General features: G+C 38.8%; 1 protein-coding gene across 19 annotated transcripts in view; it reads right to left on the bottom strand.

Moving 5' to 3' along the window:
* ROBO2 (roundabout guidance receptor 2) overlaps positions 1–25,137 on the bottom strand; it is a 1,034,237-nt gene that overhangs the window by 111,004 nt on the left and 898,096 nt on the right. For 14 of the 19 annotated variants that reach the window (XM_077174511.1, XM_077174512.1, XM_077174513.1 and 11 more), the window contains 2 exons: positions 14,254–14,381; positions 11,023–11,034 (listed from right to left, as the gene is read on the bottom strand). In XM_077174511.1, the coding sequence (XP_077030626.1) occupies positions 11,023–11,034; positions 14,254–14,381 (140 nt within the window). The remainder of the gene's footprint in view (positions 1–11,022; positions 11,035–14,253; positions 14,382–25,137) is intronic. The other 5 variants (XM_077174510.1, XM_077174526.1, XM_077174519.1 and 2 more) reach the window with 1 other exon arrangement.

The raw sequence follows: 25,137 nt of genomic DNA, 5'->3' as shown, positions 1-25,137 counted from the left end.
CATCAGTTTTATCTGTCAATTTCTAGTTGAACTTGAAAACTGAAAGTAACAGCTAATAATTGCAGGAGTAATTCTTGGTCAAATGTAACTACCCAAACACTGTGACTGTCATTATCCCCAGGGAGTGCAGCATGACCCTGCTCAGAGACAGCCAGGCTTCTTTGACAGAATAAGCACTTGTGTTCTTCCATTTTCCTACAAAGAGAGCTCATTATGTTCACATATGGATGCTGTTTATAAATACAGACAAATATTATTACTTTCATTCTGCAGAAGGGTTAAGTGAGATCACGACTTGCTCCAAGCCCGGCTTCAGTGGAACATTGGGCAAAATTTATTCAAGCCATTATTGCTGCTTTCAAAGTAGGTGAATTTCTAAAACCTTCTGAAAATGTACAGTTAGAGAAGTAACAGCAGGCTTGATATGCTTCAGCTGTTAAAGTTATGGGGTACTTTAATGCTTAGCTCAAGCTAAACATTAAGATCATTAGAAGGATCTATTGAAAAAACTTATGAAGCAGCAACCTGAGTGTTGTGCCTATCAGAATATTAGTTTTTACTATTTCAGATGTAACATAAACTGGATTGGAAGAAGCAGAGTGGAAAACCTCCTGCTTAACTGACATCTGAAAGTCAAAGACAGTGGCTCTAAAATGAAACATATTGCTTGGATTCCAGCAGACTAGCAAAAACATGGGAAGGAAAAGAACAATTAAGATTACAGACCCAATATACTTCTATTGAAAATGCCTTTCCTTTTTTTTTTTTTTTTTTTGAGAAATTTAAATAGTACACAGTAAATTAGATTTGATTTTTGGCAAATTATGCTTTGATACTGCATTCAGCAAGCGCTGGCTTCAATCAATGTCACACTAGAGCTCTGTTATGCTAATAGATGATATGGAAATCAGATGGTTGAACATGAATAGAAAGCACAGGCCATGTACGAGGGGGCTTTGAGATGAGGGGATGGGGGGACCCTAAGGTTAATCACATCATGTTCAGAACTGTTTTTACAGCACAGAACAGTATTTGACTGCAGGAACTAAAATGGAGATAGAAAAGCATGAGCAGTAGTTATGTTGTTCAAAATGGGAAGAGTGCATTCTGTTGTACTCTTTTAGAATGTTGGTGGTTTGTGCACGATATTTTGAATTGATATTTTATGCTGTTAATAAATGTATATGAACGTAGCCCCTGCTCTGGTGTTAAAGAGTTTTAAAAAATAACAACCAAAAAAAAAAAAAAAAAAACCAACTAAAAAAGCTGCATATTACTTCAAAGGGATTTTTCAACTCTACTCCAATCTTAATATTTAGCAGAATCTCTAATCTGATAGGATGGATTTCATGCATTTCTTCTTAGTACTGCTGCTGAATACTAAAGGTTACACTGAGTCAACAGGAGCTGATAAAGCTGCTGATGCAGAAAAGCTTGACTGAGACAGAAAGTTCATCCCCTTGTAGGTGAACTCTGGTCATCAGATAAGAAATGTGGCAGAAGACTCAGAAGGGGAGGGGAAATTTAATATATAAAAATGTGAATTCATAGCAATAAAGTCCATTGATCCCATATCAAGTACTAGCAACATTTTTTTCCAGTGACAGTTTTCCCAGCTGATCTTGTGATTTGGAGTTGACATGGAATTCAGTGATCCTACTGAATTTTATTTTCGTAATTTTAGGAATTTTATTATCGTAACTTGCTCACAGTACCTTCCCCAGACCAGAAGCCCTTGGATTCATACATTATATTGGTGATTTTAATTAAAAGCAGATATTGTAGCAAGTTTTTTTCTAATATTTCTACTGCAACAGACAGGATCAATGAACGAAGGTAAATTGTAGGAAGTGTAACAAAGCCAAATTCTGGATCCTGTACTTGAGTCACAACAACCCCAGGCAGTGCTACAGGCTTAGGGGAGAGTAGCTGGAAATCTTCCCAGCAGGAAAGGACCTGGGGGTGCTGGTCAGCAGTGGCTGAACATGAGCCAGCTGTGCCCAGGTGGCCAATGGCACCTGGCCTGGGTCAGCAGTGGTGTGACAGCAGGACCAGGGCAGGGACTGTGCCCTGTGCTGGGCACTGCTGAGGTCACACCTCAGTCCTGTGCTCAGTTTTGGGCTCCTCGCTGCCAGGAGGACATTGAGGGCCTGGAGGGTGTCCAAAGAAGGGAGCAGAGCTGGGGAAGGGTCTGGAGCACCGGGCTGATGAGGAGCAGCTGAGGGAAGTGGAGGTGTTTAGCCTGGAGAAAAGGAGGCTTGGGGACACCTTATTGCTCTCTACAGCTCCCTGACAGGAGGGTGTAGCCAGGTGGGGTTGGTCTCCCAGGTAAGAAATGACAAGCCTAGAGGAAACGGCCCCCAGTCGTGCTAGAGGAGCTTTAGATTGGGTTTCAGGAAAATTTTTTTCACCAAAAAGACTGTCAAGCAGTGGAGCAGGCTGTCCAGGGAGGTGGTAGAATCACTATCCCTAGAAATATTTAAAAGATCTTGAACGTCTTTTCAAAGCAAAAAATTTCTATGATTCCACCAGGGAATATGAGAATTGATGCAAACCTCACTAAACCTGGTAGAAATTCTCCTTTTGGCTTATGTGGACTTTGGATCAAATCCATTGGGAAAAAAAAAAGTATTACAGGAAATGAGTGACAGCAAAAAATTTCAAGGGCTTAAATTACAGATTTGACAACCTTTAATTACAACTAATTTCAGTTGATAGTGAACTGCACATGAAATTCATCATGGAGATTACTTAGGCAAGCTAAAGTGATAAAGAGGAGGGCTTCATTTTGAACTGGAATTGTTTATCATCCATTGATATATTCCTGTGACTGATTCAATGGGGGCAAGGGGAAAGACACTGACTTGTAAATATTCTTAGCAAAATTCAGATAATGGTACAGGAAAAAGTCTCTGAGGAGCAAGTAGAAACACACTGGCTAGTAAAGTAGCAAGATTCTGTAATACTCAGCTCTGCTTCCAGCAGGGAAGAGACAGCAGGCAAACCTAAGATTTCCACCTACACACTCTTTTTCAGCATTGAATATCTGCAGCCATCAATTAATTTCATTTGAACAATCAAGGTTACATCTGGTACAATACTCAGCCACTCTGTCTGGAGCTAGGAGAGTCAGCTGGGTGACAAGATAATGTTGCCTTTCCCAAGCTGCTTTTTTACTTTGGAATACCCATCAAATCTTTTGCAAAGACTTGGAGCTGGTATCTCAGTGCTCCTCTCAAATCCTTACTGCAGTGACAATATTCCTGCAGCACCCTCAGCTGCATTTGATGCACATGGATGCTTTAAGAGATCAAACTCCATTCCACTCTTCCAAGTACAAATCAAGACTTGCCCCCAAGAAATTTACACAGAGAACAGGAGAAGCCCACAGAGCTCCATGCAAAGTAATATGTATTTTCAAAAGGAAGGTAACCCCTGACACCATCTATGGAATAGAACTGCTTATCTGTAGGACTGCTTTGCTGGTTCATCTGTGGACTGCTTTGCTGGTTCCTGATACCAGCTTAGACAATTGAAGGCAATAGAGGAACTCTTAAATTAAAAAAAAAAATCTTCTACCTTTCTGTGTCATTGGTTAAATTTGCTGGCGGATGTTGAAATTTTAGATGATTTTGTGATACAAATACAAAATAACATTGTAAGATTCTATTTATACACTTTGTAATGATGTTTAGCATGATCTGCCAAGAAGTGCAGATACCAAAGTCTAGAAATTTTGAAAGATCTTTTGCAAGGCTACTATTGCTGATGGAGTAAATAGAGGAAAACAAAATAGGTGCAGCCTCAAACTCCAGAAACCTGGGCTGATTCAGCAGTTCTTCCCTCAAATGTTCAGATCTTCTTAATGGGTACTGAAAGTGATGTGTGGTTGTTAGGACACAAAGTTATTAGTGCATTATCAGCTGTGACTATTGATAAATCAAGGGTGTAGCCTCTGACACAGGAGCCATTACAGAAGACGGAGAGGATGACAGCTTAGGCCTATTACTAAATCAGATCTTTCTTATCAAGGATAAACTAATGGAAGCTAAGGATAATAATTCTCTTTAAAGAGAAAAGATATCTCAATCTTATTGTGCTCCAATGATTAGGTGTGCTCACACACAGGGAAGGCAGTAACTTTTTAGCACTCGAGTTACAACTGAGTTACCTGGAAAATGAATCTCCTCTCTTATTCTGCTATTCCCCAGGCTGTATGAGAGGAGTAGCCTTTGAAACAGATGCATAAGTCTCATTTGGTAGATGATTTTTGTTTTGGTTTGTTGGTTTGTTTGTTTTTTTAACTATGTCTTTTTACTTGTGCATTTATAGTATTCTCTGTCTTTCATGATTTCTTCTTCAGGTGAATAGTTCTGCCACAAAAATGAAGAATGGGTAGGTTGTGGGGATAACAAGAGATTTGAAGCCCACTGCTATACCCATTACATTATTTTAAAATCACATGTGTGGAGGGGGTCCTTGGTTTGGCGTCTTCTGGAAAGCAGCTTCCCATAACCTAGGGAAGCCTGGATAATCCATGGCTTGGATACCACCTTTAACATTGACACTGCTCCCAAATTAGTTCCCATGTGTCCTGCAACAACAGGTCAAACACACAAAGGCAGAAGCACAAATGGGGAGAACTTTTGGCAGGCTGAAGGAGAGGAAACACTGGGGAAGAAGAATCAGAGCAAGAGGGAGAGAGCAGGGGGAATTATGACCAGGGCCAGTCCTTCTCTAAGTGTCCTTCACACTGCTGTTGTCTCATGGAAACTGAGAAACTCCTTTTGTTCTGGTTTGTTGCTGTTTTCAGATGAACCATATGTAAACACAGCATTGTGAAAAGAGCACACTTTGATCATTTGAGAATGCTAAACCTCCTTTCATGCTAATTGTTCTAATTTTCAATTTAAATTCAGGTTCTGAATTTCACAAATAACAACATTTTTATCCTTCAGTTGCTCTGAGACACTGAAGCAGATAATCTCTTAAAGCATGGAAGCATAAGCATTTTTTCCTTCTTTGCAAGAGGTGAAAGAAGTCTAGAGAATCAATAAATAAAAACTGCTTACTGTCCAAAATATTTTGATACACAGAATCTCTCTTTCATCCCTGGATGACCCAAAAGAATGAAGAGGGATAAATCTGCATGGTGGAAAAAAAAGATTTTTTCTTCATTCTTCCCTAGGACTAATGTCAATTAAAAAATACACTGAGAATAATTATTAAAAAAATTTCAAGTCTGCCTCCTACATAGCCAAAAAGAAAGGTATCTACTTTCCACTCCCCCATCCTGTTTTCCAGTGCTCTGAATTCAGGAACAGCACTTTTCCTGGGTTCCTCCTCCTCTTTGTTTTACAGTGCATTTAAATATTCAGTTTAAACATCAGTCCTAATTTTATCCCAGCACTAGACTGTAGCCTATTCTTATTCAGTCATACAGCTCTATTTTATTTTATACCTTGTCCAATCACCTCTTTTAAGCAGCCCTGGAATTTTCAGAAGCATTCAGATGCTACTGAAAAATCCTATCTAGAAAGTTTTTCATTTAGCTTTGGTGCACATAAAGGAAGGGAGCAAAGGTTCTGCCCAATAACTTCCATTACTCAGGACTTGCTCTACTTTAGACAATGCTTTGTAATTTTTTGCTTTTTCCCAAGTGCCTGAGATTCAAGATGCACCTTTTGCTCAGATCACATAGAAAAGAGGTGCTCTTCTAGAACCTTAACACTTTATCCTGCTTGGTTTTTCAAACTGTACCCTCAGGGGATGGCTTGTGCTGCTCTTAGACTTATTTAGACTTATTTCTGTGAGTTTACCAAACAAAACAGATTATGCCAACAAAAAGACACGCAAAATGCCTTGATTCCTTTTTCCAGGGGAGATAGGAGGATGGTTTGTGGGCAATATGCTTAAAAAGGAAAAGCACAGCCCTTGCTGATACAGTAGGATTTCATCAAAATAATGAGTGTAATCTGGTTAGCTCCTTCAAAGAGACAAACTCACATGCTGCAGAGAAGAGCTAAGGAATTGATGAGAAGGGTAAAGAGCCCAGATAGGCTCACAGGCTACATCTGCAGTGAGGAAGGTGACAAATTCCTGGTTTGTTCACCCTTGAGAATAAAGAGGGCTGAGAGGAGATACTCTACTCAATTTGGGACACTGTTAAACGAAAAGAGAAAAAGGAGAGAGGAAGAAAAATGACTATTTATTCTGACTGACAATGTTAACACTGAAGGAATAGGGCACACAGTAGTTTTACTGTTGAGTAACACTGAGATCACATCCAAGCTGTAAATTGGATGGCAGCAATAGAGCAAAGAAAGTAAAGGGAGAAGTGAATAGATTATTGTATTGATTTCCACATTCCTCTTGAAGGAAAGGTAACCAATTTCTCCTTATACTGAAAGGAAGGGAAAAGCTTGGGGAGAGCAACACATCAACAGACCTTTATTATACACTAATCTTCAAAGACTTATGGATATACTCAGAACTCAGAAGCCAAAGAAATAGGAAAACAATTCCCACTGATTTGAGCATGTTTTGAGAAACTTTGAAAGTTAAAAAATAAAAGTTATGCATTAAACTTCCTAAAACTTCCCCAAGCTAGAGGTCAGCAATTAAAAAAAAATTAAAATAATGGGACTCTTGATCCCTTCAGTGATTGAACTTAAGGCAAAGTAGATATGCTAAGGACTTTAAGATTTTTAGAGTGGCATTTATAGGCTACAAAAAATTGTAACAAGTCAGCTCCATATTTTAATCTCTTACTGGTATAAGAAGCAATCTGAATTTCATTCTACAGCAACCTTTTAAATCTGAAGAATTTCTGACTTTTTAAAAAATAATGATGTCTTACTCTTTTATTTAACAAGTCCAAAAAGCCCAGTGTCCACTGTTGTCCTTACCCTCTCCCAAAAATTTCTGTAAGAGGTACCAGACAGGCAAGATAGCACATTTTGATATAAATTTGAGATTTCTGCCACTGAAAGATGGCATTGTAGCACCAAGCATGATGTCATCTCTCCTGTCACACACCAATCCACATTACTGATATTTTATAAATCCTTGGTGTCTCAAGTGAAGGTGATATCTTCATGAATGTAATAAAAATAAAAGCATTCACTGTATATAGACTTTCCCTGCAAGAGTCAGATTGAAGAAGAATAAAGAGAATTATTTCTCACTTGCCAATCTGAACCATCTGAGCAATGTCACAAAACCTAATACAACCTTCTCTAAAATACAGCCCTTTCTATTGTTTTTCATGCTGCACCACTCTTAACAGACCATTCAGTCATGCCACACTGATTTATGTAATGAAAACTTCCCAGTGCAGATTGAAATGCATCATACAGTCATTTTGCACTTAAATGCCAACAGACTGCATTTAACTAATAGAAAATTTGGAAAATTCAGGGCAGGTGTCTCAGCTGTCTCTTCACCATCATGACAGAGTTTAGTTTTTGCACTTAGTCTCCCTTTAGTCCCTTAGCTAAGTTCAAGTACTTCACTTCTATCCTGGTGGCAAAAATATCCAGGTGTTTCCTGCAAGTCTCTTCTTTTTGAAATTATGAGCCACAGCACATGAACAAAAGACTAAGTAAACTTGACTTGCTGCAAAGCAACTGACATACAAAGAGCTGTATTTTCACTTGGACTTAGTTGGAATTATTTTGCAAACTGAGTGGTACTTTGTCACCTGACTGAGTTTTTGGATTATTAATAAAAAAGTAACTGGGATATCAGACAGATCTTCATAGATATTCCATTTGAAGGTCCTCCCTCTCAAAGCAGTACAGCAACTGCATTTGAAAAGAAGGTCACTGTTACTGAAACTTTTGGGCTCTTCCCAACTATTGTGCTTCTTTCAGCAGCCATACTCCTGCCCAACTGCCAGAAGAAATACAGCAGAATGCAAAAATGGGAAAAATTCTAACTTGCTCATATGGAAAATCTACCTAATGAGTGAAATAACTGTAGAAATGGTCTAAATAGGGATAAATATCTTGTTTCCTAAACCCATCTGTTGTAAATCCTGTCAGAAATCTTTTCAAAAGGTTATAAATAATCTATTTTAGAAACAGGCAACACATTTATTCCTAGCAGCAAATTCAAACATGATGAGTAATCTGGCACAGAGCTTCTAAATTCACCAGCTGCCACCCACCTCGGGCAGCACCATACCTCATTTTATCTGTATGAACCATTTGTTAATAAGTGCTTGAACCCAAGATGGTCATTGGTAACTCCTGAATTTTCCACTCAAGCTGAAATTAGAATAAAAATATCACACCTAGCAGAGTACAAATATTTGAAACAGGCAAAAACTGACTAGAAAATGAAGATTATTCTGTCTGCAACAATAAATACAAATCTAAATAATTCAAAATATAGTTCTCTACTCTTCATTGGAAAAAAGAAAAAGTTTGGTTTTAGTTAAAACCTAATAAAGACAAAATATTGAATTGGAGACCGTGATGGAAGACAGAAGTACCTTGATAACTCTCTGGAGTCATGAAAAAATTTTAAAATTTTAAGTGCTCCCCTGCTAATAGATACATAAATATACAAATATACTTCTGTTAAAATGTCATCCTCCTAGAAAGTTGTGAGCTAATCACATGAAGCAGTGTTTTCTTGAGCTTCTTTTAGGTAAGGAGAGGTATTTTTGTTCTGTATTCCAGTTAAATTCCTGAACAAAAAGATGCTACAGGATTTGACTCCCTGTGCTTGTTAAATGACAATTTTAACAGACAACTACTTGGGATTCTTGGTGGAGAGGGAAGTTACTTTGGTTTGTCTTACCAGAATTCAAATTTAAAAAAACCAGGATGGGTAGCCACCTTATGTGCCTAGTCGTGAGTGAAATAGAGCTGCGAACTGCAGAAATTAGTTTTATCTCAGGTACTTAAGCAAAAAACCCTATACAGGTAGACACTATCACTGTCTTTCTACAGGTACAGGATCAGATAAAAGTGACTGACTGATCTGCTTATACACAGCAATCCCCACATACACTTGTTGGGAATTCTGTGTGAAACATCTTCAGAATTAGACTTATTTACTCAACAGTCCTTTCACAAGTCACAAAGATAATCACTAAATTAAATAATTTGATAAGGACCATATGCCCATATAGTAATTACTTCAAGATCAACCATTCTAATTTCAGTTTCCTAAATAAATTCTGCAGAAGGATAAATTTCTTGCCTTTCTGTTGTTCTCTTTCAACAAAATAAAATAGCCTAGGCAGGGAATATGTGGAATTGACCACTGCGTGACCACACAATCATATATTTGGACATAAAGTAACTTGAGACCAAGATCTGCTATATAAGCTTTGGAGATGGAATCAGGGATGACTCAATGGCCTGAAAAAATTTAAAAAAGAATCAGTGCTCTGAAATGAGACACTATCAGCACTGCTGAAACCTATCATTTTCTTGTGAATCTCCAGTCATTTATTTTATGTAGTTTTCGCAGAGCTTGAAACAGTTTCCACGTTATGATTTTTTTTCCTTGCCTGTCTTTTAAGAGTCAGCAAAGTAAAAAACAGTATCTACAAGCAACTTGTAATCTAGTGGCATTTCTTAGTACATGAAGAAGCACACTAAATATTCACACCACATTTTCTAAGCACAGGTGAATTTTCTCCTGAGTTTACTGCAGTTTTACACTTCTGCAGCTCCTGGGAATGAATTCCTTGAGAACGAGCCTAATGCCAAAACAATACAGCAGAGATTGGATTTAAAGCTTGCTATCAAAATCCCAAATGGAGAAGAGCAAATTTCTATTCTGCACAGGGAATTCTCCAGGTGTGGATAAGCCATGCTGTGACTGTGGAGGTATTTGGCTTGGTTCCATGGATGTCAGTTCAAGCAAGTCAATAAGATGGGATCACCCAAGTTCTGGAAGCAGAGGCCTATCCTGGATTTTATCTTTAAATTACTCCAATCGTTCTTCCTCCAAACTTAGAACAGTGAAGAGCTGAGATGAATTCAAACTCATAAACTTTAGTCAAACACATATCCAACAAAAGTTTTGACTAAGTAAATAAAGACTGAACCCCTCATCAGTCTCCATAAACACCAGTACTGACTTTTTACACTAAGCCAAAAAAATCAGAGTTACCATATTATTATTCTAAAAGATACATTAAAATACAAACTACAAATATCAGAGGAGCAATGCAGCTCACTAAACTAAATCCTTGTAGGCACAGAGTAAATATTCATGAAAGAAAATTGAATCGTACATTTGGGATATTTCTGAACACCAGAAGTGAATTTCAGCTACTGACAGTTGCAAGTTTTCCATTATCCTTAGTAAGATTTTTATGCATTTACACAATTTCAAAGGCACAGGAAATAATAAAATTTTCTGTGTGGGGATTTAAAACCTAGAGGTTGTCTTCCTCAGGACTTGTTATTCAAAACAGCCTGCATCCTATACAGTGCACTCCAAACTGCACCAAAGAGCAGAAATCCGTGATGAACTCCCTCAGCAAGCACAGAAATCTACTCCATCCCCTCCTCAATTTCAGGACTTCTTCATTTCAGAGCTCTTGGAACGATACGATACAAGAAAGACGGGACATGCAAAGCCTGTGCTTTTTCTGCTGTGCAGGAAAAGCAGGATGAGCTGATTGTTTAGGGCCTGGGAGAAGCTCACCAAAGTCAACACAACCCTTTCTGTTGATTTCAGTGGCTTTTACACCAGGCCCAAAACCAGACCAAAAAAAAACATCTAAATGGGTGATTGAGGCTTGGTATCGGCACTCCCACCCCGTTTCACCGACTGGGACTCGCTGGTGATTTGGCAAACGTGCTTGTACACGACACAGCAGGAAATACAACGTTTGGGAAAAGCACTTTGGCAGACAAAACTGCTTGCCTGGTGTTAGACAGGTACAGCTGTTAAGCGCTGGCTGCTTATTCCAGCCAGTGAAATGCTGTTGCAAATGAAAGATGAAGCATTGCATGAAGCCATGCCAAAATGGATAGAAGGATGGTTACTTACCAACGGGGCGAGCTGTTGACATTACAATGGTGTAGTGAGAACATAAAAAGGAAATTAAAAAAAGAAAAGAATATCTGTCAGAATGCATGACGTGTAATGTTACTTTCCACTATGGATACTACCATGATTGCTAACCCCTCAAATGGCAGCCTAAGTCAAATGTTGGCTGCTGTTATTGTTTAGTCACGTGCCACTATCATCCCATTTACTTGAGCACAGCATCTGAACAAGCTGACTGGAACCATTCTCTGAGAAACATTTTTATTATCTTCGCATGCCATCATCAAGTATCATTGTTAATGCCTGATAAAAGAAAAATTGCATTGCATTAGCACAAACTTTTAGATCCCAATGAACACATCAATTTAAGTCTCACGCTGCCTAATGTCATGCAAGGCATTTGCTATCTGAGTCAAATACCAAATGAATTTTAAGCATGACCAGTCAGTACAGCAGTAAGGGCTACAGAAAGCCCAGGACAGTATTTCTTATTCAATAATGGGCATGAAAGCTTACAGCACAGTGCTTTTTCATCACTGACAGTGCTGATGAAAATATAACAAATGGGCTGAAATGGCCACAGGGACTTCAACCCAGAACCTCCCAAATCACCGCTTAGGTAACTTCTACTTCCTAAAAAATTGCTGTTAAATGATTGACAGGTTAATACTGTTTCAGGCTGATACAGAGATTGAAAGTTGCTGCTGCAACAAGTGATTTCTTGGTTATAGAACAGCCCTTCATTATACTTGTGCTGGGGAAGAGAGCTGTCAGTCCCTCTGCTAATAAAATACAGACATCTCTTTCAGAAGAGCTGAAAATTTGGACATAAAATTGACTCCAGGTTGCATCTGTGTAGGCAAAGCTTCCCTTTTTTTATCAGCAGCAATAATTACATATTTCTGAGCAACGACACAATTTTTGTTTTAAATTTATTTTTAAGAAGATTACCAGCCCCTGTGGGCAGGCTAGGGCCAAATGTAAGACATGCAAATTCAGAGGTAACAGAGCTTGTGAAGGCCTCCTTATTTCTCAAGCTTTCCATGGCTCTGTACCCATTTCATTTAACTATGCCAAGTCTGCTGCCATTCTCACCCATCATATAAAGAACACTTTTTGGCTTCCAGTGTTATGGATGTTTTCCTTCTTCTGCAGAAAGATGAGGTATAAAATTAACATCTTTCCAAGACAGAACGTGGAGTCTGGGCCACAGAACTTGGATTCTGCTGTTGTTTGTGACAGTGTAATGCAACTTTCCTGACTGCATCCCCATCCTCTGTTTTAAGAAGATGGAGCTATGAATGAGGGGGCTAAGGATTACAGGGCTGTTGTCAGGTGTGCAGGTGGAACTACATGACACCTGCAAGGTCCAAGAGAAGCTCAGGGTAAATTTTGAAACACTAAGTGGTTTTTACACGACATGGTAAAACCAGTGTCAGACAACACTGTTAATTAAGAATTCAGAATTAAGGCTTTCCTTAATTAAGAAGCCCATTGTTCATCACCCTTTTAAAGTCAATGGGAGATTTCCCACTCCTTTGTTTTCACTACATTCAGAGTAACAGCTTTCTCCAACGAATTTCTTGTTTTTTCTCATTTTCTGTCATACCATGAACATATAGAATGTTTCTTATATCATGGCCTTCTTTGTATTGAATAAACATTATGTATTGTACTGTAAATGACAAACCCAGAGGGAAAAATACACAAGATAATGAAAATATGCTTTTACTGGGGGAAAATCGATTAAATTACACATTTCCTTGAGGTTTTTTTCCCTTTAATTTCATTGGGTTCAAGCTTCAGTGATTTCAAAGGATTCTTTTGCTGGGTTCTTGCTATTGTTTACATTAAAAGTCAGGGTAGCAAATCCAAAAGGCTTGCTTCAGTAATGTGCAGAGTGGACACAGTTCTAGGAGTGTTTAAAAGCCAGGGAATTGGTTACCAGAATTACTGGACACTGCAATACTGCCTGTGACAAAGGAACAGAGTGAGACTGTTTCTGGGAGTTGGCTGTGGTGACTAATTTTCCCATATTACAAAAGGGAAGAGCAATCTCTCACACACCTATTTCTTTAACTCAAAATGGGAAGAGCCATATTGTCACTTACAGTCTAAAGTGAACACTGAGGTAATATTTCAACAGATTATCACAATGCTCTCTTTTCTTTGTTACATACTACCCTACAAAGCCACTCAGTGGCTTTTTTTTTTTCCTTTGAATTCAGCAAATTAAACTGAACTGTGTCCATGCATTAAATGGATGGAAATGGAAGCTGGCCTCTTGGGTCAGTTGACCCCAGTTCTAATAAAGCAATCCATTGAGACTTTGAACATTTGATTTAATGTGTATGAAAAGAGGAGGACAGATAAAGCTAAAAATGTTTTTATTAACCTTTCACAGCTCTACTGAAAACCGTCAGCATGCACCACTAAACTGTGAAATAGTGTCTGCCTGATATCTATTGTGCCAAATTGCTGCTTATCTTTTGGAATGAAGTAATAACTATTATATTCTATTTACTCAAATAGAAATATTAGCTTACAAACTTTTTCTCTCCCTATAATCTTTAGCATGTCTATATGTACTGTCACGAAAGATATTTTGGGCATTCATTATTCCACCAGCCTTAAAACCTCCTTACCAAATCAAAGAGCAGCACATAAACAGTGAGTGGATACTAGAGACCACAAATATTTTAGGAGAGAATAATTAGTCTTTACCTTGTAATACTTACACAATTTAATTAGGATTTTCTCTTTCCTTTGGCTATGGTTTATTTTTTGGATAAAGGGTAGTGATAGAGAGCTCAATTATGGCAGAGCTAATCCCATAATAATATTATCTGTATTATGTTTGTCATTAATAAATACAGTTACGCTACTCGTTGTACTTAGAGAAAGAAACGTGACTAACAGCCTGAGCTGATGGCTCACATATTCATGTCTATGCCCACGGTTATGTAGTGCTTGCTTATGCATATATGCATCTGCTTTTCAATAAAAACACCTTGGGACAGGACTTTAACTGCAGGGGGATCCTATCCCGCTGAAATCAATTAAAATTCCGCACGAGCTATCAGCAGGACCAGGAATTCACCTGTGCTGTAAATCAGTGCAGCAGCAAAGGGTGTGTGGAGCCCCAACAAGGGCAGGGAAGGATGTGGCCCATCTCATCAGAAAGCAATTATCCCTGCAGGACACAGAGGCTGCCCCTGAGGGAGCACTCACCTCGCACGGTGAGCGTAGCAGAGGCTTCCACCTTGCCCACGCGGTTCTCGGCGATGCAGGTGTAGGTTCCTTCGTCGCTGCTCACGGCTTTCTTGATGCGCAGGGTGTAGTCGTCCTTGATGTCGTACCTGTGTCACAGCAAGAGAGGGAAAACTCTTTTTGTGGCCAGCAGACACGGACAAAAGCTGTCACCTGGAAAATGCCAGCCTGAATCTATCTTGGAGCCAACTTGGGAAGATAAATTATTATCCAGCATGAGATAATTCCACGAAGCATTAATCTCCGTGACATTTTTATTGCGCTCTGCATTAGTTAGAAACTTTACATAAAATTAGTATTGCTATGTTCAGTATTGGGGCTTTATTAATAATAGCATTCACTTTGTCCTTAATCTACAGCAATAAGATAAAATTAAGGTATCAGACATCAGTTATCAATACATGACAGCTCAGGTTTATCATGCCTTTAACGGTGTGAGCCACACGTTTTACCTTTTGCTGATTTGGAAATTTCCTTTTATATACAGTTTTCCCCTACAGCAGCAATCCCCTAGGGAACAGTGAGCATGTTGGTAGGATCTCACACTACCCAATTGCAAACAATAAAAAATATACTCAAGCTCTGGAAGGTGACATTTATTGAAGAGGCACATTAAGGCAGATATATCAATTTCACAGAAATACAACAAAACAATTCAATAAAGGTGGACAATGACATTTTCTCTTTCTTAAAAGAAATTAGAAACAATTCAATTTGTGCTTTGTCCATTCCTTTGTTTCTACTGTTGAAAAAATTCTAAAACTTTAAGTTTTATACCTGAGGATATATAAAACTTACTTAATGCAACATACTCCAGTATGTAGTGAACATGTATTCTCAAGGCACTTAGACTGATTATACCCAGAAAAAAATATTTTCAGCTAAATTGTTATTATCTGCAGAATTCATGCTTAACAAACTTTTTTAGGCTATGATCCAAAGCTCATTAAAGTCAGCAGGAGACTTCATGTTGTATAAAATATCTTTGGTTGCCAAATTAGGAAAACCCTGGTTATCAGCATAGATACTTTACTCTTTAGATATTATTTTGTTAAATTATTTTCAACAACATCTCTTCTTGCTATGATACATCAAGTCACCTTGAATCTAGACTTGGCTTCAGATTCACATGTATGAGTGAAATAGGAACATGAAACTAAAGACAGATCTAGACTTCAGGAGGTGTCAATATTATTTCTCACTATATACACACTCATGGCATAATTTTAGAAGAGCTCATTTACTTTCTTTTTGTTATGCAAGAAAGGCCTTATATACTTGTACAGGAAACACACTGAAATCACATGGAAGAGCACCCTTAAATGTTAGGATAAATAAGGACCCAATGCAACACGTCAGAGAAATGCTGTCAGGCCCTATGAGCATTTTTAGATCCTTTGGGAATGTGAAACATAACTTTTTTGTGTACATAACATATATTGCTATTGGTTCCTTTAGTATAGGTTTGCAGAGAGAGCACCATGTGCTAACAGACTTCAAAGCATCTTAACTCAAAGATCCCATGTGGTGAAACATGTAAATTTCTATTAGGTCTAACTAAAGCTCACAACACCAATTAGAGCATTCCTAGCAATTCCAAGAACAAAGAGCAGTCAAGAAATCTTTTCACAGTCACCACAATAAAACTTCTTTCTATATTCAGTAGGTCTATTCTATCAGTTAGCAAGAAATAATTTAATAAAGATGAATTTGAGGCTAACCATTCTGTTGAGGTTAACATAAACACATATAATACCAATTTCCTTGGGAGTTACATTTAATTTCATGTATATGCAGTACCTCAGATTTAACTGATTAATAATAGATACGCCAAAGGGAAAAATAAGTAAATAGATGTCATGGCAAACTTTAGAAACTTGTAGGGATAATTTTTTTTGCCAGCATAGTGCCATTGGTAGTGGTGAGAGGGCAGGTAGTTATGATGTTAGAGAACTCAATATGCACCTTCTGGAGAGCTACACATCTATTACAACTACATTCAACAGCCACATGCAGCTAAAGAACATTTCCTCTAGACTGCTCACAAATTATGTCATTTTGCATGCTGTGCTGCATTAGTCAGTGGCAAATAAAAATCACTGTTTTCATAAGACAGAAAGGGCAAATTGTCCCCCTTAAAAATCTCAAGAATATGACAACATTATCCTACAACGATGGAGCAGTTATTTGTCTTGTGTGATTGCAGAGTTGCAGACAAGAGCGAATGCTTATTTTCTTGACATGGGGCCAGCTCTAGGAGGCTGAAAATATAAATTTGTATTCAGCTCCTGTATGATGAGGAAACTAAGATCAGTGGTAATATAAATATGAATTGGATATCAGAATTGGGGCTATAAAGCTGGGCAACAATTAGTCATCTATGAAATTGATGGGGTTTTCTTTTCAAAGGCCAGATAACATCCCTGTGTTTCACTTAATGCTGCTGAGAGGAAAACAGGCAGGCAGCAGGGCTGTATCTGAGACAGGGGCTGCCTGCATTGGGATGCAGGCAGGCTGGGACAGGGAGCTGCAGCTGACTCACTCTGCTTCCTGTCAGGGATGTGCTGGTGCCGGCATGCCAGCCAGCTGCCTCCGAGGCTCCGGCAGCCTTTATCCCTGCACCTGCCAATCCTGCACACTGTGCCAAGGCTGCTGGGTGGAGGAGCCAGCTGCATGGCATGCCAGGATGCTGGGTGGTGGGAACAGCCACCAGCTCCCACTTGGGTCACCAAACGGAGGGTGGCGTAAACATGTCACTGTCATGGTCCAGTTCACAATTGCTTCAAGGACAGGTTCACCTCTCCCATACTTTTGGACCACCCTGACAGAACGTGCCAGCTAGCAATGAGATCCATGTGTGGATGGACCCGTGGGGTGTTAGAACCATCTGCTGTCCTGCAGTACTGATATGCTGCCCGTCAGTCATCTGTTCCACCAGCACTGTCCCCAGAAGTCACCACAGCTCAGGGAGGAGCTTTGGCAGATGAAGCAGACAGGAAGGAGAAAGGAGGAAAACTGGCTTTTAGCCTGACCCACAGCAGCATAAACAAAACAACAAGGTATGGAGACTGAAGGCCTTTTGAATTTCTCAAGCATCCGCCTACTCAGCCTTGAACAGTGTCTTGTCTCCTCTCTGTTCTGGAGCCCCAAATCCCCATAGGAAGACATTTTCACCTCATTTTCTGTGGAAGTCCACTCTCACCTGGATTAGTGCTTCTGAACACTTGGAATTAGGATCAGGGACCTCTCTGCTAATACCAATCACAGAGAGTGTTAACCAGGCTCCTGGACTGACAATGGAATGGCAGAAAACCAGGGTGCAGTGGTTAAATTGCTCCTTAACGTTGCCAGTACATGAAGAAGGCCATGTCTTCAAAATATGTGCAGTGTCAAGAAACAACTTGTGACACATTGCCCAAATATTGCTGACTCCTAGCCAATTAATGCAGCATTGAGCTAAAACCAGAGGGTGTCAGACATCAGTTTCACGTGTTTATGGACATCTAATTGATTTTAAGTACTTCTCTTTGTTAAACATTCAGAGGTGCTTAACCTTTCGGTTCAGCTTAGACTTCAGCCATCAGACTGAACTGGGAGAGGTCTTTTAAACAGCCAGTCAGTCTGTGCCAGATACAAAGCAGCCACTTTTGGGCACCACCTTACATAATTTCTGTTCTGCAAGTAATAGAGCAGGTCTGCCTTTAATTAAGCGAAAAGGAAGCGGCTGGCAGGGGACTGGCAAGGAAAAAAGAAAGAGAGAAACAAGAGGCACATGAGAAAACACTGCTGGTGAGGAAATTCTAATAGAAATTGGGTGATTTTGAGTGAAATCTGGCAGTCCTGGCACATATGAATGCATTCATTGTTGCTAGTTCTGATTAATGACAGTTGTACAATAGTGTGCTGACAGTCACTGCCATACAGACACAATTTTTTTTTGATATGAAACACTGCTGAAAATGCAACCCAATCAGATTTGGCCCCTGAACAACATGTGCTATCATCACTGTACTGTGAATTGAGATTGATTGGTAACCAGCTGTGACAAAGTGGGAAAAAGAGCCTTGTCTTTTTCAAGAAAAGAAAAGAAGAAAAATAAAAAACTGAATTGTGTCAAAACCATTACCATCTGCTCAGCCAAATAGCAAATAAAACAAAACACATTAACTATTTTTAAGTATAGCAAATTAATGTACTGAGGTTGAATTAATGTGTTAACTTAAGCATCTAAGAATAAACTTGAACTGAACTGGTTTTGTCACAGTTGGAATTTTTTTTCCCTACATTTGGAAGCGTATCTGTTCACACTCAGCCATCAATCTTACTAATGATTATCAAATAAAAAAATAAAGAGAGAAAAATTTATGGAAGTTAGAGATATTTAACAAAAATATTTGGGTTTTTGGAATTTGATATAAATTTTCCACAGTGTTTCACAGAACCCCTAGTTTCCATATTTTCAAAAATGTGCATGCAACTATGCATAAAAAATACACCTCTTTTGTTTTTAACACGCACAGATAGCAAAAATGCATCTGCAGCTGGAGCAATTTCATTCCTAAATATTCAAGTAGCCTAACTGGGAATACAAGGATGTACTTGCTTTAGTGGTGTACTTTCAACTTCACAGAATGCTCTGCTGAACTCAAGAAACTCAACTCAAGAAGTCTTATTTCTTGCTAAAGGGATATTCCAAGAGGAAAAAGTCACATCTAAACTGTTTAAAAATTTGCATTAATTTATACCAGGTATATATTTTCTAATCTAATACATTCTTGTAAATAAAGAATATGAAATAATAAATTAGAATCTGTGTATGTACACATTGTAGGCTTGCCTATTTTTTTTTTAAGAGATGGCACACAAATGACTTTACTGTATTTTCTTTTGCCTGTTTGCCAGACTATTTTGCAGAACACGCACAAAGCTTCAAGATTGCTCTCAACATCCATGATTAGGGAGCCCAAAGAGAGAGATGCTACTGGCCAAAACCAGGGTAAACAGGAGGCAGTTAAGGAGGCTTAAGCTTCTGTCTCCACTTCTGTTTTGTGGTGCTGGCACTTCAGCTCCCAGCACAGTGCCACAGCTTTTCACTGGCTCCTGCATCCCTGTGCCAGATGGAGGGAGCCAGAGGGAAGCTGCAGAGAGATGGGAAGTGTGAGCTGTTACCTGCTTCAGGCTTGTGTGATCCAGCAGCAGAAGGGAGAGCCTCCATGCCCACTGGCAATGCATATCTGACACAAGCTGAGTTATTTTCACTTCCATCCCACGCACTGATAAGTGGAAGAAGAAAGAAGCCCAAACATACATGGGTAACAGCTTTCTGGGGAAAGATATGGGAGTGTCAGGTTTTTTTCTCTAGCAAAACCTAAATCAGTGACGGTTATGGATATATTTGCGTGCACTGGTCACAAATTACTCTGTTGTGCCCCTGAAATCAAAAGCTGCTTTTTGCTGGGTGGCTCTAAGACACTGCTTACAGCCATGATGAATTGAGCTACCAGGGAGCTATCTCCAAGGTGCTGACAGCATGGCTGCTCCTCACATCTACATGTCCAGATACCCTTTTATTTTTTAGCTCTGCCATTCACGCCAGAGAAAGGTAGAAGACAATGCTATATTACTTTGAATTTCTTTGTGTGATGCATGTTTGCAAGCTATCATATAAAAGGGTTTCTGTATTCCATATTTCTTTACTCTATATAACAAACCAGGAAAAGAGTTGTGTGACAGGAGCTGCTATTCACTATTGTGATTTTTCTTCAATTATGCTGACTCAGGTTCTGCTTTAGTCCAAAACCTCTTATGGGTTTTGATCAGCAGATTATTTCTATCTGTTAGAGTAGACATTCTCAATTGCAATAATTTAAAACAGAAACCCACACTGCACTGTGTTATAAAGCAAGGCATTCAACAAAGTGGTCTAAGTCTCATAAAATACGTGGACAGCTGTTACAGTTCCTGGGCCAACACTGGGAAACCATACCTGTTTCCAAGGATATAGTGTTTTCCAAATTATCTGGAAGCATTACACTCCATAGCACTGCTCTTACATGCAAACAGACAGGTGTGACTGAACACAAAAATGCATAGTCTCTTACAAAATCAGGAGCCATGTGCTCAGAAGAGAACCAAGGAAGCAAATTGAGACTGGCTTTCGGTTCTCTTTGAAATAATTTGGAAACAAACAGCAGCTAAGAACAAAACATATGTCTGGGAATCAGTGACTCAGTAAATCCTATCTAAACTTATGCAGAGATCCTTTACATCTCTGTTTGCACATGGAATGTACTCATTGGGAATTACCACATGATAATTACCCCAAATGGGCTTCTGATTCGATTTCAGTTCCAGACAGAGCTCCACATTTCAGAAACTGGAGCTTTGGTGGAAGTATGATCTAAGAGACTTTGTAATCACTTGGCATGGAGACCTATCCCCCATCACCAGGAGTAGTCCTTTCCCTCACAGATGAGACACATTTGTCAGGCACTCAGGGAGATTTATATTATTAATGCCTATGTCATACATTCATCCCTCAGAAAAGCACCCTTGATGCTCAGAGTTATCTGGTTTTGCCCATTTCAGCTTTTGAAAAATTGAAATGTTACTGCATGGACTGGAACAAAGTAAGATCTGAGCCCAGACTGGCAACATGCACCCAATAAACTTGGCTTGATGCATTTTTTTAACATGAGCATGCAGCTCATGAGTAGTTTGACATAAACTAATTTTGTGTTTGCCTTTTTATTATTATTTGCCTAAAGCACATGAAAGATTACTATAAACTTGTCAGAGAAATGAAGTATTTCCTAATCTGTATTTTGAATCAGTAACTAACCTTGAAGTGGCAATTAAAGATGAAGTCATGTTAATGTTGCAATGAAAGTGCCTTCAGTACTGCAGTTGAGCCAGAAGTCATATTCTTAAAAAGTACATTTTGCTAGTTAAGCAATTACCAACCCAGAACTCACTGATAGGAACTTGAAATAATTTTTAGGCTTAAAACTTTACCATTAAAGTGTTTTCACTGACAGTGTAAGTTAATTTGTTTTTAACTCAGATGACAAGTTTTGTATCCCATGAAGAGATGGAATGTGTTAAAGGAGAAGAAATCCCTGCAGGCCAGACATTCCAGTAGCATCAGTGGTTAGAGCTCTTGAATCTTACTCCCACTTGAATATATCTAAGAGCTTCATCCTCCCTGTTTTCCCAAGCCTTTCATGGAAAAAAAATGCAGAGGAAATAAACTTTACTTTTAAATTCTATAATTTTAATGGCTATTAAACTGATAATAGAAAGAAGGCTACCTTAATATTCTAAAATTTATAAATGCAGTATACAAACCATGTGGTTACTAGGCTTTTATGGAGTATACTTTAAGCATTAGTAGGAGTATTTTGAATGAAATTCTACATTAAATTTCACTGTGTCCTCTTCCTGCAAGACAATTTTTCACTGCAGCCTTCTGGGAGTGGAAAATTCAGATAAACCCATGTTTGAGGCTACTACAACTGGCATTAAATTTTGTTTCTGAACTCTTCTAGTGACTTCATTAGTGCTCTGAAATTTAACTATTTTAGGCTGCAGAGTAAGAAAGAGTAAAAAGAAATAACAACATTCTTCTGTGACAATACTGTTTCTAGTGCACTGTGAGTGATCACTTCATAGATCACCAAGAGTTCACACAGCATAAAGAGAAAACATGCAGGCAGGAGTGCTAGTTGACACAATTCCTTTATGGCTGCTGTCCATGGAGTTGTAAAGCTATTTTTCCAACCTTGACCCTTATGTAAGCAACTGGAGAGTATTTTCATGAATCTGCAAACAGACTGGCTGAAACAATAGCTCTTCTTCAGCTCTGTGGTGAGAACTGACACTTAACATGAAGCCAATTTAAATGTCAACGTTATTAACTGTTTCTCTGCTGATCAGTCTAGCAGAGCCACACATCTACCACTTTTGCTCCCAGCATTTAATACTTCAGACAAATGGAATGGCAGGCAACTCCTGGGTTAGTCTATAAACCCCTGGGGTAACTGTGGGGCTATGCAATTATAGGACTTTATTCAATGTCAAGTTTTGAGGGATTTAAAATGTAAAAAAATGCTGTCATTTACACATTCACTTGGGCATGTACTCCTCATACAACTCTAAGGAATATATTTCCACTTGCAGAGCAGGAAGGGATCAGTGACAGGCAAAATAGCAATCAGAAAAAAGGGATACTCAACCAAAAGTGCTACAGGAGGGGGCATCCCACCATCACTGGGGTACGTCCTCTTGGTGTTGTATACACAAAAATTAACCAACGCCTGCACCCATTTTACCTCTCATCACCTCTCTATCTCTACATGGCATCTCTGATTTTACAGGAGTTTCCTCAAATGGTTCAATATAACAGCTGAAAAGATGCTTATGCTGCACTTGGCTGAGATCTGCCAGTGTTCACTTGTGCCCCACAGACTCTGCAAGTTACAGAGCAGCTCCCTCTGTGCCAGACATCAGCAGCAACATCCTCTGCAAACCTCCTCTCCTGCCTCCAGATGTATGTAAGGATACAAATACCATGCTAAACCTCTTTCTTTCACTGTCTCTTTTTGACAAGCTATTAAGAACATCCAATCTTCCCCCCTATGCTCCTCATAAAGGGACTAATCTCTCCTTAATGCTTTAGCTTAAGGAAAAAAAAAGATGGGCATGCAAATCATACAGGATCTAACCAGAGATGACAAATAGTACATGTGATATAGCTAATATGAAAAACATCCTTTTCCCCAGACCCTTCATTTAAAATCATTAATTGTTATTAATTGCAATAGAAATTTGCTGATGTAACCAAAGATTACATTCATTACACTACTAAAACACACTCTTTATTCTAATTAATTTTCAATACACATTAGACTGCATTTTGTTGCACAGATATTAGCTCAAAGAAAGCACACAGTGCTGTAGTGTTATTAACTCATATTTCATTGAAAGGTCATTCTCCTCTTGGTTGTATCTAGAGGGGGCTGGAATTAAATACCTCAATATGCTATCCACAGAATATAAATGAAATTACAGAGCACCACTGTTTATTCTTAAAAATTAGTGTCTCTCTTGCTTACAGAGCCTTATCCTGTGGTCATGATGTGGTGGGTATGTGCAAGGTGCCCACCAAAACTCTCATGAGAGAGCAACTGCTCTGCAGACATCAAGGTCAGTGAAGAAGGAGGGAAGGAGAAACTCCAGGCACAGAAGCAAACTGCTTTCCCTGAGGAGAAAGCAGTGGCAAAGACAAGGTGTGATGAACTGACCACAAGCCCCTTTCCCTGTCAAGGAAAAATGTGGGGGGAGGGTGTTTTTAAGATTTGGTTCTATTGCTCATTGTCCTTTTCTGCTTAGATTGATAATAAATAGAACTAGTTTTTCTCCAGGTTGAGTCTGTTTTGCCCATGACACTAACTGATGAGTGATCTCCTCATTCATATCTTGACCCATGAGCCTTTCATTATATTTTCTACCCCCCATGTCCAGCTGGGAAGGGAATAACAGAAAGGCTTTGGGGGACACTTGACATCTAGCCAGGGTCAAGCCATCACAATTGAGAAATAAAAATGCAAAACTTCTCAGGCTACCAGGCTCTTTTTGAATCTCCTCTTAAAAAATCCAGCTTTTCTTAGTTCATTAGGTTTGCTGTCAGTTGTGTTTAAATCCATTTCAAAGATTTACATCTGCAAGACCGTGAGATATTTTTAAAATGCCATGTCTTACTCCTAGTTTTGGGCTCATGATAAGCCATGGAGGAAAGCAGAGAAATGATAGGTGTGCTTTTTCATTCAGCTCTATCAGAAGTGTGACAGACAGCATTTCTGCCCAGACTATGCATTAAAAAAAAAGAGGCCAGTTTTAAAAACATAGCAAAACTAACACCTACACAGGCTTGTGCTGTTGCAGCTAACACATATCTTACAATATATTAACTCTGTGCTTTAAGAATGCTTATTGCCAAATAATTTTCAATGAACATTCCTTATCTCCAGCAAATAAGAAATCTTACTGTGCTGTTTATGATTTTCAGTGCTGAGTGTTACAGCTCTGTTTCATTTTATAACCTACAATCTCTTGACACTTAGCCATGCACCTTGTGTAAACTACACACCACTTTCCTTCTGAAGCATCACTCTTGGTTTTTCTGCCCACACTCCCATTGTGTGGGTGGCACACAAAACAAATACCTCTCCCTTTTGGTGCAGTTGCCACTTTTCATCTCTAGTACAATATCCATCTAATCAGACAATGCCTGTAAATGCAACTTAAAAGAGCAGGTTGTAATTTCATTAAAGATGTATTTACTGAGCTAAAACAGCTGTTCTGGGCTGGAATGCAAAAAAAGGCCTATGTGATTGCAACTCAGTCATTTTTAAGGCAACTGAAAAATACATTTGCTGAGCTAACCTCACTCTCCCAAAGAGCTGGCACTGCTAACTTCTTCTGTATAAAAGGTTTAAACAGTTATTATAGTGTGTCATAAATTTTGACTTGTAATTGAAAATCTCTTCACTTCCTAAAAAAAAAAAAAGAAGTACTTATTACTTGCTATATAATTACAGACCATGCAGCTGCTCTCCTCGGCTTTGCTAGAAAATCTGAAGACATGAAACACTGTACAAACCTTATTCAAATGTTATTAAATTGCTAGTCATAGATCTGCCACTCTCATACTGTAGGCTCTCAAATAATGTCATTTTCTTCCTGTTACCAGGACTAAAATGTAGATGAATGAAAAGTTGATCCAGGCCAGATTGAGTTCTCTACCACACAGGAGATCATCAGCTCCTTGGAAGGAAAGTATAATCT

The sequence above is a fragment of the Agelaius phoeniceus genome, chromosome 2 (assembly GCF_051311805.1).
Source record: "Agelaius phoeniceus isolate bAgePho1 chromosome 2, bAgePho1.hap1, whole genome shotgun sequence".
NCBI lineage: Eukaryota > Metazoa > Chordata > Aves > Passeriformes > Icteridae > Agelaius > Agelaius phoeniceus.
Note: the sequence above shows the minus strand (reverse complement) of the source record. Positions and strands in the feature narration are given on the sequence as shown.